This window comes from Rhynchophorus ferrugineus, unplaced genomic scaffold, assembly GCF_030347505.1.
Source record: "Rhynchophorus ferrugineus isolate W39M unplaced genomic scaffold, kcgeb_rfMv2 rfM9, whole genome shotgun sequence".
NCBI classification, from domain to species: domain Eukaryota; kingdom Metazoa; phylum Arthropoda; class Insecta; order Coleoptera; family Curculionidae; genus Rhynchophorus; species Rhynchophorus ferrugineus.
Genome location: NW_027472588.1, coordinates 7,326,167 through 7,341,660, shown reverse-complemented (window position 1 = coordinate 7,341,660; position 15,494 = coordinate 7,326,167). Strand labels below are relative to the sequence as shown.

The 15,494-nt window shown below is 31.9% G+C and overlaps 1 protein-coding gene across 1 annotated transcript; it reads left to right on the top strand.

Annotated features, from left to right (window-relative positions):
* The first annotated feature begins 259 nt into the window (after positions 1-259).
* Positions 260-11,884, top strand: LOC143202180 (cuticle protein 19). Its single transcript, XM_076413477.1, has 3 exons — positions 260-359; positions 2,115-2,234; positions 11,534-11,884. Exons 1-3 carry the CDS (start codon positions 348-350, stop codon positions 11,774-11,776), a joined length of 375 nt encoding a protein of 124 aa, XP_076269592.1. The 5' UTR covers positions 260-347; the 3' UTR covers positions 11,777-11,884.
* The last annotated feature ends 3,610 nt before the right edge of the window (positions 11,885-15,494 follow it).

Genomic DNA, 15,494 nt, shown 5'->3' with positions numbered 1-15,494 from the left:
GATGATTAGGACGGTGCTTCAGAGCCCACGTTAAGTGGTAAGTCCAGTCCAGAAAAACCCTAATTACTCAAAAATATCAAAAAATCTATCAGATCTCTAAAATATAATAAAAAAACAAATTATTATATCGACCATATGTAAATATGGTTGGAAATATTGCAAAAACTACCAGATGGTAACGCAATATACTTCCCAATGGCACGTCATGTATACAAATTCACTCTTTATTTCGATTTTTCCGGTAATTATGATGGTGAGCGTTGTGGTTTGGGTCCTTTAGTATAAAAGAACGAAATTAGAACCCCACCGTCACAGTGACGCCAGTGACGAGCATCATTCGTATCAACATGTTGTCTAAGGTGCGTAGAGTGTCTTCACGCTTTTACTATTTTATTTTATATTAAATTTTGTACCGTAACAGTTAGTAGGCGGCATATAATTGTATATAATATATTAGCCTATACCACAATTCTCAATTATTTTTGATAACATCACATTTATTAAATTTTCCTAGTATTATTTACAGAATTCAATAGAAATAAAATGTTATTACCAGAATAATATGTAATAATTATATTTCTTTCACTCAGAATATACTTTCATTTCTTAAAGACAACTTAAACATTTTAAAAGCAATATATATTACTAAAAATCTTTGTTTTAATGCCTTTAATTCCATAGTATTTATTAATTAAATGAAACAATATGAAAATGTTTAAATTGGCTGTCTGAATTTATATCTTCTCATTTTTTCAAACATAACTGGAAAAACTGCATTTTTTTTTCAAAAATCTATTCACTCTGTTTAATATTCAGTTCAGATTCAATAACAGTTTGTAGTATAAAAGACTTTAAGGTTTTATCAAAGAAATCTAAGGAAAACACTTATTATCTTAGTGTATGCAATACAATTTAATTTACAGAATACTTTGGATTAAAGGATACGTTACAAACATTTTACAGATATCTAAAACTGATAAACTTATAATATTATTTGATTTTTTTTTATATATGATTTTTAGTAAAAGTAGATCGATAATGAGGTGGAATGAAACAAACTGTTTATGAGGCATTAATGTAATTGTCTCTTTTCTTATTTATCTTATTAATTTATTTTCTTATTTAAAATCCATGAACTTCGTCTTCAGTAGTCTTAATTTTAGAAAATCGTTAAACTAAATAACTCAAATTTTTCATGTAGAATGTTTATCTTTGAGCACGCTGTATGTTGTATTCAGTGATTGACAATAATGTAAATTTATTAAAGAAATGGAAAGCAAGTTTACAAAAAACTTTTTAATATTATGTTTATATGCAAATTAAATTAAATCCCAGAAGCTCTTTGTGTTTAATTTAATTATATATATGGGAAAATTATATAATTCCTGGTTTTTGTTATAATAATAATACAACGGATATTATATAGCTATAATAATGAACAATGGTACTATACAGTAACATTTACTAATCTGGTTATTTTTGTATGTTTTAGAAAACAGTATTTTATATGAATGATAAAAATTTTGCATATAAAAATAGAAATAAATATAGAAATATTCAATAAAAAAATGTTACTCGTGAAGAAAAGATTATAATATAGTTTTTGGTCTATTGATATTTAATATTAGATGGGATATTTAATTTTCTTTAAAGTTTCTTTAACTATAACGTCTGAAGTCTATTGGGTTAATACTTTATGTTGTTTTTTATTCATATTTTCAACGGAATTTTCATTAAATGGAAACCATTCATTCGTATATTCAGTTTGAATTATAAGCCCAGTCTGAGAAAACAAATATTGGTTTTTTCTACTATAATATTCTATTGGTTATTGATGAAAAAAACGTTAATGCGGTTTTTGACATATCAATATATTTATTCCTTTTGTATAAAACCTTAATTTCTTCGGTAAACTTCCGTCCACCAATAAGATAAGCTAAACCTTGGTAGCATCGAACGACTGGAACTAAATTCGGAAGATATATGTAAGAGACAATTAAAAATAATTGATGTCAAAATGGAACGGCTTTATTATATTTGGGAAATTTAATATTGCGAGCATAAAAATTATGAACTGCTGACAGTTTCTGTATTTAGTACGTTGTTTATTTCAGATTGTAGCTTTTGCCGTTGTAATTGTCTGCGTAAGCGCAGGATATATTGGATACGGAGAAGGACACGAGACGCCGTTGGTATATGCAGTTCCTGCCGTTAAAACCGACTTGGATTATTATGTAAGTTTGCTGAGAATAATTAAATTTTAAATACTCTTTGTTCTGATATGAAACATATTAAAAAGTCTAGAAACACCATATTTTATTTGACATAAAGGAAATACTGTATATATTATACTTTATATAAACATGTTGGTATTTGAAATCATAATTTTTCTGACCGTGCTTATAATAATAATTAACAAAATGATCAGTTTTTTATTAATTATTACCTATATCGAAAGAAGAACAGTACAAGTTTTTTATAACCACAAAAATTTACACAACCAATTGTTGGTTTCTTAGAATTTAAGGTTTTGGTCATTACTTGTATATAGTAAAACACATTTTTTTGGCAAAATTAGTTTTTTTTTATTCAACATAATTCCACGCAAGGGTGATAGAGTGATTACAGCGACCCTCCAACTTTTAGATACCTTTTTGTAGTACGATTTGTCCTTTGCTTCAAAATAGGCCTTAGTTTCGGCGATCACCTCTTCATTCGACGAAAATTTCTTCCTAGCGAACATTCTTTTGAGATCTGAGAACAGGAAATGGTTGCTGGAGGTCATATCTGGTTAATACGGTGGATGAGGAAGCAATTCGAAGCCCAATTCATAGATTTTTGCCATCGTTTTCACTGACTTATGACACGGTGCATTGTCTTGGTGAAGCAGCACTTTCTTTTTCTTCAAATGCGGTCGTTTTTCGGCGATTTCTCCCTTCAAACGGTCTAATAACGCTATGTAATAGTCGCTGTTGATGGTCCTTCCTTATTCTTTCCCCATTTAGTTTGTTTTTTGAGATGCCTATAGGCTGTTCACCTCACTACTTGCAAGTGTGTCAATAAAATGCCATAGTATCTAAGCCAAAAAATTATTGTAAATACATATCTAGAGTGTCAATCTTAAAATATATAATTCTCATTCATTGAGAATCATTTTCTGATTGTTGTGCTTTTGTTGTAGCAATATAATTCATACAGAGTACTCATTTATTTTGGTTTTAGATTCTTTACAAGTGGAAAAGTGTAATCGGCATTTATTGTTGGCTGTTGCAAAATTAATTTAATTTATTTAGAATTTAAAACTACTATACAAATAATGAATATAAAAAAAATCTCTCTTCAACATTGAACTATCTATGCGTTAGACAGTTAAATAAACACAACATAAAAATATTGCATGGAGAAATATCAGGACTATATGGTGGATGCGCTAAAATCACTTATCCAAGGCTGAAATTTTCAGTAAGAGTATTCGAAAGCCAACCATTTAGCGTTATTATGGAGTAAAATCACTTTTAATCACATTTACACGATAATGTTTGGTGGTGTATGATCAAGCAAGATAATATATGTAATATATTGTGCTTATAGTTTACCAATTTGTTAATTAAAATTTCTCTTTTTTCTGGCCTTTTGTCTCTAAAAAATATCACTCTAATACTATATGTTAAGTATTCTGAAACCTTGGATGTTTCTGAAATGATGGAAAATTACTTGTACACGTAATATGTCATCAGTCACAGTATCTCTATTAAAATATTTAGTTATATTATATAACAAAATAATATAATTTAAGGAAAAGTTGTTAACATTTTCTTTCTAAGTAAAATTCAACTGATATTCTTATTGTCTGAAAATAGGTTTATTTTAAGCAAATATGATCCATTATTATCGGCAATATTTTGATATTTTTCGAGTGGTATAATGATTCACTTCCTTCAATTTACTTCATTCAGTATAACTGAATGACAAGCATTAAAAGGTTTCTTTTTGACAAACAATTTAACACCTCTTAATGAGTCATTGAAGATGGATATGGTTGCTAGTCCAAATCACAATTATTTTCCTATTATAAAACATATATTATAATTTCTACATTTGCCTTACACGCGTCGTCGCCCATTTCGGCGTCAATTTTGCCTTCACGAACTCTTTCGACGACTCATCATTCTATAGCCATGTCCCTTTATGTTTTTGATTGTTGAAAACGACACTGATGGTCTGTTAGAAAACAGACCATCCCGTCTCACTCGTTCACAATTCAGGTAGTTTTAAAAGCCATGGCCCTCTAGCCAGGACCGTATTAGATAATATATATATAACAGGTCAATTATAAAGTCCTCGGCCTACTATAGTAAAACACATTTTTTCACACCATCCAAGGTTTCGATGCCATTTTTGTAGTACGATTTGACCTTTGCTTCAAAATAGGCTTCAGTTTCGGCGATCACCTCTTCATTCGAGGAAAATTTCTTCCCAGCGAGCATTCTTTTGAGATCTGAGAATAGTCGCTGGAGGGCAGACCTGGAGAAAACGGTGGATGGATGGATTTTTGGCATCGTTTTCACTGATTTGCAGACGCCATAAACTTGCCAGCGAACTGTTGCGTTTTCCCACGCATTGGAGCGGGTTCATCATGTGCAATCCACTCGGATGACTGTCGATTGGACTTCGGAGTAAAATGATGGAGCCACGTTTCATCCATTGTCGCATATCGACGCAAAAATGCGGGTTTATTACGTCTGATTATCTACAAACATTGCTTCGAATCATCAATTCGTCGTTGTTTTTCGTCAAAGTGAGCTCGCGCGGCACCCACTTTGCATCGAGCTTTCTCACACCCAAATATTTGTGATAGATATGATGTACACGTTCAGTTGATATCTTTAGAGTGTCTATTATTTTATTCAATTTCAATTAACGGCCATTCAAAATCATTTTGTAAATTTTTTAAATGTCGGTAACAACTTCTTTTGGGCGTCCACTGAGTACACCGTTTTCAGTGCTCACTTCACTACGTCTAAACTTAGCATACCAATCCTTAATGGTTGATTTTCCTGGGCCAGTGTCCGGAAACTCGGCATTAGACCAAGTTTTTGCTTCAACTGTATTTTTTCCCTTAAAAAAATAATGTCTTCATAATAACAAAAGTTGTTTCATTCAAAATGCTATAATTCACAAACTAATGATCCGACAGCTGTCAAATTTATACGCGCATCTCTTGAGGGTTAGGGCTAACTAAAAAACATATGGATTTAATTCTAGTAGCGCCATCTATGTGTCAGGCCGAAGTTTTTTCAATTGACCTCTATATATATAAATAACAGAAACAGAATTTCAGTGTAACAAAAAACCGCTACGAACATTTTCCTAGACTAAATACCTATCGATTATAGTTTCACACACCTAAACCTACATTATGATATGTTGGTAATGCATCCTAAGCGAAAGCCGGTTAAATCTGTGAATATCTTATCTTATCATCTTAGATTCTTTCATAATAGTTCCATTGAACCATATGTTACATTAACATAATCGTGACTAATTTTTCCAACGCTCGAAAACGTAATATTCGCCGACCGACACGGACCCACCCCGGCCGGCCAGGTACAAACATCACGCCCAACAGACAATTTTACCCATGACAGTCATTCATGGAACGTTCTCTCACGCTAAATCCATTTACCGCCAGTATTTGTCAATGCACTTGAGCTTTACGGCGTTCAGCCGACTGATTGAGACTGAATTGGTGCCATTTAATTATTTCGGGTGGAGTCGGCAATTACGCGTGCATTGTACGAAATGTACGACAAATTGCTTTTAACTCTTGTCGACGGGCAGGTACGGTTCCTATTTAAAGCTGCTATTGAGGTTGTTTGTGTAGAAACGACAGGTTACCTTTCTCCGCGGCTCGGACGCGATTTTATTCTTTCGTGTTTGGGTATTATTCATGCCGAAGCGATCGAGATTATTGTAGCGTGCTTTGTCGGTGATAGGTAATAAATTATAATATCTCGATAAAGATCGAGACATTAGGAGTTAGAAGCTGATAAAATAAAACACGGACACATTTAAGTAAAAATAATTTGTAAAAAATTAATATTTTACAACGATGGGAAGGGCAATAGTGGAGGAGTTGGGCATGATTATTGATATAACCCTATAAATTAGTTTTAAATATTTGTTTTTACTCTGAAACTTTATTGTGAAACATTGGTACAATGTATTTAATTCAAAGGACTTTGTTTTGGGAACTTGTATTTTATTTATATTAGCTTTCGTGGAATATACCCAATTAATTTAATTCCGTATGTTCATATAGATTTCAATACTTGTTTATATAATAGCAACTTATTATGTACTAATAATTTGATTTTTTCCAACTTCTGGATACAGTTTCGGCTATCAATGAAAATTTCTTCCCAGCAAGCATTGTTTTGAGATTTGAGAATAGGAATTAGTCGCTGGTGGTCAGATCTGGAGGGTACGGTAGATGAGGAAGCAATTCGAAGCCCAATTCATGGATTTTTGACACGGTGCATTGTCTTGGTGAAGCAGCACTTTCATTTTCTTCAAATGCGGCCGTTTTTCGGCGATTTCGTCTTTCAAACGGTCCAATAACGCTATGTAATAGTCGCTGTTGATGGTCCTTCCCTTTTCAAGGTAGTTAATGAAAATTATTATATGGGCATCCAAAAATACAGACGACATAACGTTGCCAGCAGACTGTTGCGTTTTCCCACGCTTTGAAGCGGGTTCATCTTGTGCAGTCCACTCGACTGTCGATTGGCCTTCGGAGTGAAATGATGGAGCCATGTTTCATCCATTGTCACATATCGAAGTAAAAACTAGGGTTTATTAGGCTTGATCATCTTCAAATACTGCTCCGAATCATCAACTCGTCGTTGTTTTTGGTCAAAAGTGAGTTCGCACAGCACCCACTTTGCACAGAATTTTCTCATCACCAACTATTCGTGAATGATATAATGTACACGTTCATTTGATATATTCAGAATGTCTGCTATTTCATTCAATTTCAATTTACGGTCATTCAAAACCATTTTGTGGATTTTTAAAATTTTTGCGCCAGTAACGATCTCTTTTGGGCGTCCACTGCGTTCACCGTCTTCGGTGCTCAGTTCACCAAGTCAAAACTTAGCATACCAATCCTTGATGGTTGATTTTACTGGAGCAGTGTCCAGCATCAAGCCAAGTATTTGCTTCAATGTATTTCCTTCAAAAAGCAATATTTTATCAACATGCGAAATTCCTTTTTATCCATTATTTCAGAATAACATAAGTTGCTTCACTCAAAATGCTATAATTCACAAACTAATTATCCGACAGCTGTCAAATTTATACACGCATCTTTTGAGGGTTAGGGCTAACTAAAAAACATATTGATTTAATTGTAGTAGCGCCATCTTTGTGTCAGGCGCCGGAGAATTTTCCTGTTGATGAGTAAGATCTGAAAATTATGGCGGGTGGAGTAGCATTTCTCATTTTAATATTTCCAAATATGTTTTCACCAGTTTTGCAACATATCCTCATTCTGGCACTTATAGTCCACGACGATTCCAATTGAATGTTTCATCGAGTAATACCTTCAAATCCTCTTCTTCTGGCAGTCCAGAACGTTCTTTGACCTCGGTGTCAATATTAACACCTTAAAACTTCAAAGTCTATATATTCATGTTGAAATCGATGGCGCTTGGTTGTCACAAGCTTCACATAACATTCTATGATCTTTAATCGCCTTTTTATTCGATTGGAAGTAAAAAATCGATTTCAACTTACTCGATACAAATTTAGAAATTTTGAACAAAAAAACTTTTGTTCGTACTTCGGTCAAATGATACATACTGAAAAGTGAAACCTGGCAGTGAAGCTTTAACGAGAGATTGGTTACAAACTCATCCGGTGCGATTTAATACACAGAAACACATAGTATGCACTGCAGCATGACTTGAGGGGAATAAGGAGTGAATATCGAACATATCAGGGAACAAAATTAAATACTGAGCAGAAGAATAAGGCCAATGAGATGTAAATGAGGTAAATAGCTGATAGGAATGGCTATATAGATCGAGAAAATATATAGCAGCATGAGTATGACTCACAAGTAAAATGCGGCAGAAAATTGGGAGACAATATATGTCTAATTGAGAAGGAAACTATCAAAAATAAACAACTGATAATGAAGAATAAATTTAAACTCAAGAATAACTAGCTCAAGGAAATATTAACAAGCATACGAAGGAATATACGCAAATACAGAGAAAAATAAGAAATAAAGCGTAGAAAGAGAAAGTAGGGCGTCAGAGGAGCAAAGCTGTAAAGATAGGAAAACGGAAATTGATAATAGCTGGAGATATGTGGATGTGGAACATGGAAATACATTTATTGGAGAGAGGCAAGAGATTGAATCTAGGTCGGATGATAATGATGTTCATTACTCCGTTAGCATTTCTATACTGGAGTAATTCTCCAGTCTATATCGAGCTCCAATAGAGCAGATTTATTCTGTGATGATGCCGGTTGAGTGATGCCGATGAAGTGATTGAGTGATTTTTTTATGTATGATGTCTGGATGTGTGGTGCAAAACTCACAAATAAATAGCAACTCACTTTTTAATAGAAGCTCGTTTCTTATTTTTGTGTGTTTTATATGGAGACAGCTTTTTCCTAGATGTTCTTGATAAATATGGAAGAGATCTTTCCCTTCTTACAGTTTATTGTTCTCTAAAGTATCCTAATTTATTTGATTCAGTTTGTGGAGTCTTTAGATATAAAGGACATATTATTATTATCACTTAACTTCAGTGCAGATTTGCAATATTTTTCTCTTCATTGCTTAATAAGGAAGTTTCGATATCCTTCGTATCTTTAGATGTAAGATTTGAACTGTTATGAGGAAGTAAGGTTAAGTTAACAGTAAGAAGGGTGGTAACAATAAAGTATTATGTATGCAAAAGGTTTGTCCTAAATATATAATTAAAAGCTCCAACACAGTCTACATAATTGAATTTATTCTGCTACCATAACTATTCATTGCTACCTCAATGAAAAGCATCTACAGGAGTAATGACTTGAATGCTGAATCAATTCATTCGTTCTTCTTTCAATCTGTATTAATATAAATTGGTTTAGTTCATTTAGATTGGTTATCATAACTTTTGGAAGATGGAAGAGTTGAAAAACTATGAAATGGGAAATTGACATGACATGGACATTGACCAAAAACTGGACTGTGATATTATCAGAAGAATGAGAGAAAATTCTGGTAATGATAAAAAAGATACTTTTTTAATATATAATTCTTTTGTGAGCGCCTATGTCATCGAATTTCTTTAAAACTGCGGCAGTGTTTGGGTGTGTTTGAGTGGGTTTCGGAATGGTTAAGATGGCGCTGGGATGAGGTGTCCCAAAGTGATGGGAATATTTTTGCGATTTCTTGTTTTTTTTTGAGAATATATATAACAAAACGGCGATAATTTTGATAACCATTAACAACATATTTTGTATATTGCCTTGTCAAAGCTTGTATAGTTGTGATGATGTCATAGCATTTGTTTTATTGTCAAAATATATTATTCCACTTAAACGAAAAACCAAATCTGTTACTTATTATATACATACACTAAATTATACTACAGTTAGCCCACACTTTTTCTACTACTTTAAATAAATATTAACTTAATATTCAACCTTGCAAGGACTTTCTTTACGAAACACTGAATGAAAGCATTTCGTAGACGCTTTATTTAATTTTTTTCGGTTCGTGATTTATCGCAACCGAATTTACCGGCTTCAACTTATTTAATCGAATATTTATGCAGACCTAATTGCTCTTTCTGTCGTTTGGCTATTATCGCTAATAATAATATCAGATTGTAGTTTACGTAACAATGGTATAGGATTAATAAGTATTACATTATGTTTTACTTTTAATTGTGTAAATTTTTCTGTATTCAACTGTTAATTAGAATGACAGACGTTTATTAATAAATACATGGCATATTTGGTGTTAGTTATACAATATATTTCGAAATTAATTTGATCTAATAATTTTGTATAATGCAAATTCTTGATGTTTTCAATGTTACATATTTCAATAAAATTATTTAATATTGTATAACATTGAACACATTCTTGCCTAATTGGTTTATTTGCACATTTATTTCTTTCATAATATTCCTGTTATGGAGTTTTTATCTTTTTAAAAGGGACAAGTGAAAAGTGGTATTCAAATTTTTGTCTCTGTCATACCAGAACAAAACCAGTTTTAGCTATCTTCCCACTTTTTAAAATTTATTTTGAGTTAAACGGAGCTTCATTGCTGTACGAAGATATATAGGTAAAATTAGATAATAAATAAACGGTAATTTATTGGTATCTAGGGATACAAACTTTAAAAAAATATAAAAAATGTGTTCTTAATAAAAAATAACTAAATCTTTTCACTCTCATAAATAAATAGGTATCAAGTGGCCTTTGTATACTTATTTGTGGGGAGAACTAAATTCGGTTTCCTAGATTCTTTGGCTATGTTAATATTAATGGTTCCAAACTTAAAAGTTGGATTGAAGCAACTATCTTAGATTCATCTCTTAAAATCCTTGATTGATCTGCAAACTACCTTCGCTGTTTCAAACATTATTATGTTTAAAATTACACTATATTGTATTATATAATATATTTAAACAATTGATACAAAAATAGAATCATAGAATCAACACAGAAAGAATTATTGTTTTTTTAATAGAACCACGTACAAACCAATACAAACTTTAAAAAAATATAAAAAATGTGTTCTTAATAAAAAATAACTAAATCTTTTCACTCTCATAAATAAATATGTATCAAGTGGCCTTTGTATACTTATTTGTGGGGAGAACTAAATTCGGTTTCCTAGATTCTTTGGCTATGTTAATATTAATGGTTCCAAACTTAAAAGTTGGATTGAAGCAACTATCTTAGATTCATCTCTTAAAATCCTTGATTGATCTGCAAACTACCTTCGCTGATTGATACAAAAATTGATACAAAAATAGAATCATAGAATCAACACAGAAAGAATTATTGTTTTTTTAATAGAACCACGTAATTCAAATTAAATATGAATGTGAGGCCAAGATAGTATTATAGCCCAGACAAATTGTTGACCAATGGCAGCGAAAAAGATCGTATTCAATGAGAAAGTCCTTGCAAGGTTACCCGTTATAATAATGCACGATTTAAATAGTTTGGGTTTTGTAAAGGTTAATAAAATTGTATTTTCTCATATGAGTAATTTTGTAGTAAATGAAATATTTTTTCTGCAGTTGTGTAATGCTGTAAATAATGGCGGATTATGTAAGAACTAGCCAGTCTGATATAAGTTAAACAGATATTTTTTGTATCAGGTTCGGTCAGCATAAAATATTTGATTTTTTTGAGTTGGCTAAATGTTTGAAACCAGGAATGATAGATAGAAAAAAAGACATAAACACATAAACACACTATTTTGACATGACTCTTTTTTATGTTATAGGCTCATCCCAAATATCAATTTAAATATGGCGTAGAGGATTTCAGCACTGGCGATTACAAAACGCAAGAGGAAACCAGAGATGGCGACGTGGTGACGGGATCCTATACAGTTGCGGAACCTGATGGTACTCTGAGAACTGTTCACTACACCGCTGATCACCATAATGGGTTTAATGCCGTTGTGACCAAGACAGGAACTGCCCATCATCCTAGCCACTATAATACTTACGACGGGCATTATTAGTGTAGTTTCTTTCTGTCGTATGCTTTGTATATACCTCATACATTCGATTTTTCTATTGCCATATTTATTATCCTCACATTTTTTACATTAAATATTATTAGTATCGAGTTTCTATCTTTTCACTACCTTCTACAAACTTTAGTAGTTTTATCTCTATATCTGATTATTGTAACTATTAGCACCTGGTGCTCCCAAGTATATATAAAATATTTTTTTATCTTTGTAAATACTTTATAGATGATAAAGGATGCAAACAGTCTTACTCTTTTATGTCAACGTTGCAAGGACCTGCTGTTGCAGTTAGAATGTGTTCTGGTGCAGTCAAGCATACTTATAAGACAGGAAGTCTTTTGATTACTACTTGTTCGTCCGATACAGCATATCTGTACTAACACACGGTTTCAAAATACAGAAGAAGTGCGGTTTACTACTGCGAAATAACACCGGTCTTTTGAGAACGTCTGGTTGGAAGAAGTCTGGTGAAGTTCTTGAAAAGTTTTGCAAGATTGGTACAAAACCGTATTGAATAGTTTACTTAATACAGACTAAAACAGGAATCTAAAGGAAAATCGTATAGACCTAATTAATATCTGTTACTGGTTGCAAAAAAAAACGCAATTAAATCAAGCCATTTGTGAAATAATAAGCATAGGATGGATATATATATATATATATATATGGATAAGATTTAGCGACGCCAGTATTGATGGTGAAAAATGTGACACATTGTGTGGGTGGATTGGACTGGACTTATTCATGATATTCATGATGATTATAGTTGTTTGATTCTTACTGTTACTGAAATTAGAAAGAATACGACAGACACTTGAAAGAAAATTCTGGAATATAACGGTAATAAATGTATTTTATTGTATTGTGATGAACTGGTGACTTCTATGGTCAACTTTTTTCAATAGAACGGGAAATATTACTGATAATATAGTAAATCCTATTTGGTTGACATTCGTTTATTCCCATACTATAAAAATAGTTAAATTTTAACAAAACAACGCTAAGAACTGTTTCCAATATCCAATAATTTAACAGTAATTATTTTTATATGTTACAATTATATACACATATAATTTTTTTATTTCATAATTCTGATATACGATCAAATTAATTCGTAATAATTATATTTTAAAATTAAAATGGAAATTAAACAAATTATTCTGTAATATAATAAACTAGTATAATGTAATGTATTTAATAGTGTAGGATATAATATAATTATCTTAATTAAACATATCTCAATGCTAATCAAACTCGTGACTATTCTAGAAGAATGTATCGCAACATCCGGAGGAATATTATTTTGTAATTGTGCTTAAATGTACCAATAAAGTCAACGGATGATGAAGTGCTTTCAATGAAATCAAGGCCAATGTCAGTCATAGAACTTGTGTAAATAATAAAATTAACTAAATGGAATCTAAGACGCCATGGAGATTTTTTATGTAATTTTATGGTTAATTTAATTAGTTCTTTGGTTTTATTATTTTTGTGTTTTACTTTAGTTTGTGGAATCGTTATTTATAATATAGTTCTTGACTCATATATCGTAGGTGATCCAAATGAGTATTTAGGACAAAGATATTGGGAAATGAGCTCAATTTTTGAAATAAAGTTATGCACAAATTACTCATATGGATTTGACAGACACGTGTTTCATAGCAGACGCCACATGGTCTTTATAATTTTATTTGTTATGGCATATAGGCTTTTATGTTAGAAATAATAAAATATTTTTGCTGATAGTATTACTGAACTGTTTACATTTTATTTCATCATCGTCTCACTCTTATTGAAAATAGTGTTCTTTAATGTCACGATTGATCTTATCACTGACATTACTATATTATTGTGGCTCTAATATCCGAAGATAGAAGCTGATAGCGACTAATGAATAATAAACACATGTTTGAAGAGCAAGAACAAGGAAAATCGGACGTACTGTATATGTATATTAACGTGTAATAATGTTTTTCATACTGTCAGAGGAATTTCTTAGCTAGGACCTGATGGTATATATTATGTCATCATTCGAACTGTAATTATTCGTCTCTGATAGTTTGATGATACTTATCGTCCAAGATAGAGATCATCGCTGCACAATTTTAGCTTTTCAAGACCAGTTACTAGTAGTTTTATTAACCAATACCCTGTTTTAACTATTACCCTGTGTGCAGTTACAGTCGAACTTATGTTACAGAATGTTGCTTAACTTGTGTTGAATAGTACTAGATCACGTCCCCATAGCTCTGCATTTTAAAATTCGTTGCCACTAAAGACCTACCGAAAAATGTCTTCCCACATTGTATAATGTTATAATGTTGTCTAATATATAAGAACAAAAATTCAGGTGGTAAAAATCGGTCTGAATGCACATAATAAAAAATTATTCAAATTAAATATTATTTTAGATAGTAAAGTTTAGAGAAATTTTGAAAAATATACATACGTGAATAATTCATTTAATCCAAATTAATTGCATTTCACCAATATTCGACATAATCATATAATATCATAAAATATTATTACATAATACATAGCTTTATACATTACTAAAAAGGGTTTCAACTTTTTCCATGATTTCTTTTTAAGATATTTAAATTTTCTTCCCAATGTTCTTTTTCATAATACATTTAACATTTTTGTGGAAGGTTACTGACGGTTACTGGTTAAAACCTTCGTAAAAAACTGGAATCGTCAACAGTGCTCAAGTGTTTTATACTCTATGCAATATAACTTTTTTATGAAGATATTTCTGATATTTACTTTCATTTTGCAACGTAAAACCTAAATATTATAATATCTTATATTTCTAACAGCTCTATTGTTTAGATACATTATTAATCAACCTGCCTTTAGGTATATATAAAAAGGATTGGTTATTTTGAAGAAAATCTAAATTATCCGTACATAACAAGTTGCTACTGTACAAGCAGATACTAACAGGTCAATTGAAAAGTTTTTCTTGTCAAAATTAGTTTTTTTTATTCAACATAATTCCGTTCAAGGGTGATACACAAGGGTGATTATAGTGAACCTCCATACCATTTTTGTAGTACAATTTGTACTTTGCTTCAAAATACGCGTCAGTTTCAGCGATCACCTCTTCATTCGACGAAAATTTCTTCCCAGCGAGCATTCTTTTGAGATCTAAGAACAGGAAATAGCCGCTGGGGGCCAGATCTAGAATATGGTGGATGAGAAAGCAATTCGAAGCCCAATTCATGGACTTTTGCCATCGTTTTCACTGATTTGTGACACGGTGCATTGTCTTGGTGAAGCAGCACTTTCTATTTCTTGAAATGCTGTCGTTTTCCGCCGATTTCGTACCTCAAACGGTCCAATAACCGTATGTAATAGTCGCTGTCGATGGTCTTTCCTTTTTCAAGGTAGCCAATGAAAATTATTCCATGCACATCCTAAAATACAGACGCCATAGCCTTGCGACTGTTGCGTTTTCTCACGCTTTGGAGTGGGTCCATCGTGTGCAGTTTGGAAGTGAAATGATGGAACGATGTTTCATACATTGTCACATATCGACGCAAAAACTCGGGTTTGTTATGCTTGTTCATTTTCAAACACTACTCCAAATTATTAACTCGTTATGGTTTTTGGCCAAAAGTGAGCTCGCGCGGGACCCACTTCATCAAGCCAAGTTTTTCAATTGACCTGTTAAAACCTGTACGAGGATGTTCTGTGAGAAATA

Coding starts and splice junctions, on each gene's coding strand:
- LOC143202180 (XM_076413477.1), top strand. Junction 2,235..11,533: donor AAACCGACTTGGATTATTAT/GTAAGTTTGCTG, acceptor TTTATGTTATAG/GCTCATCCCAAATATCAATT.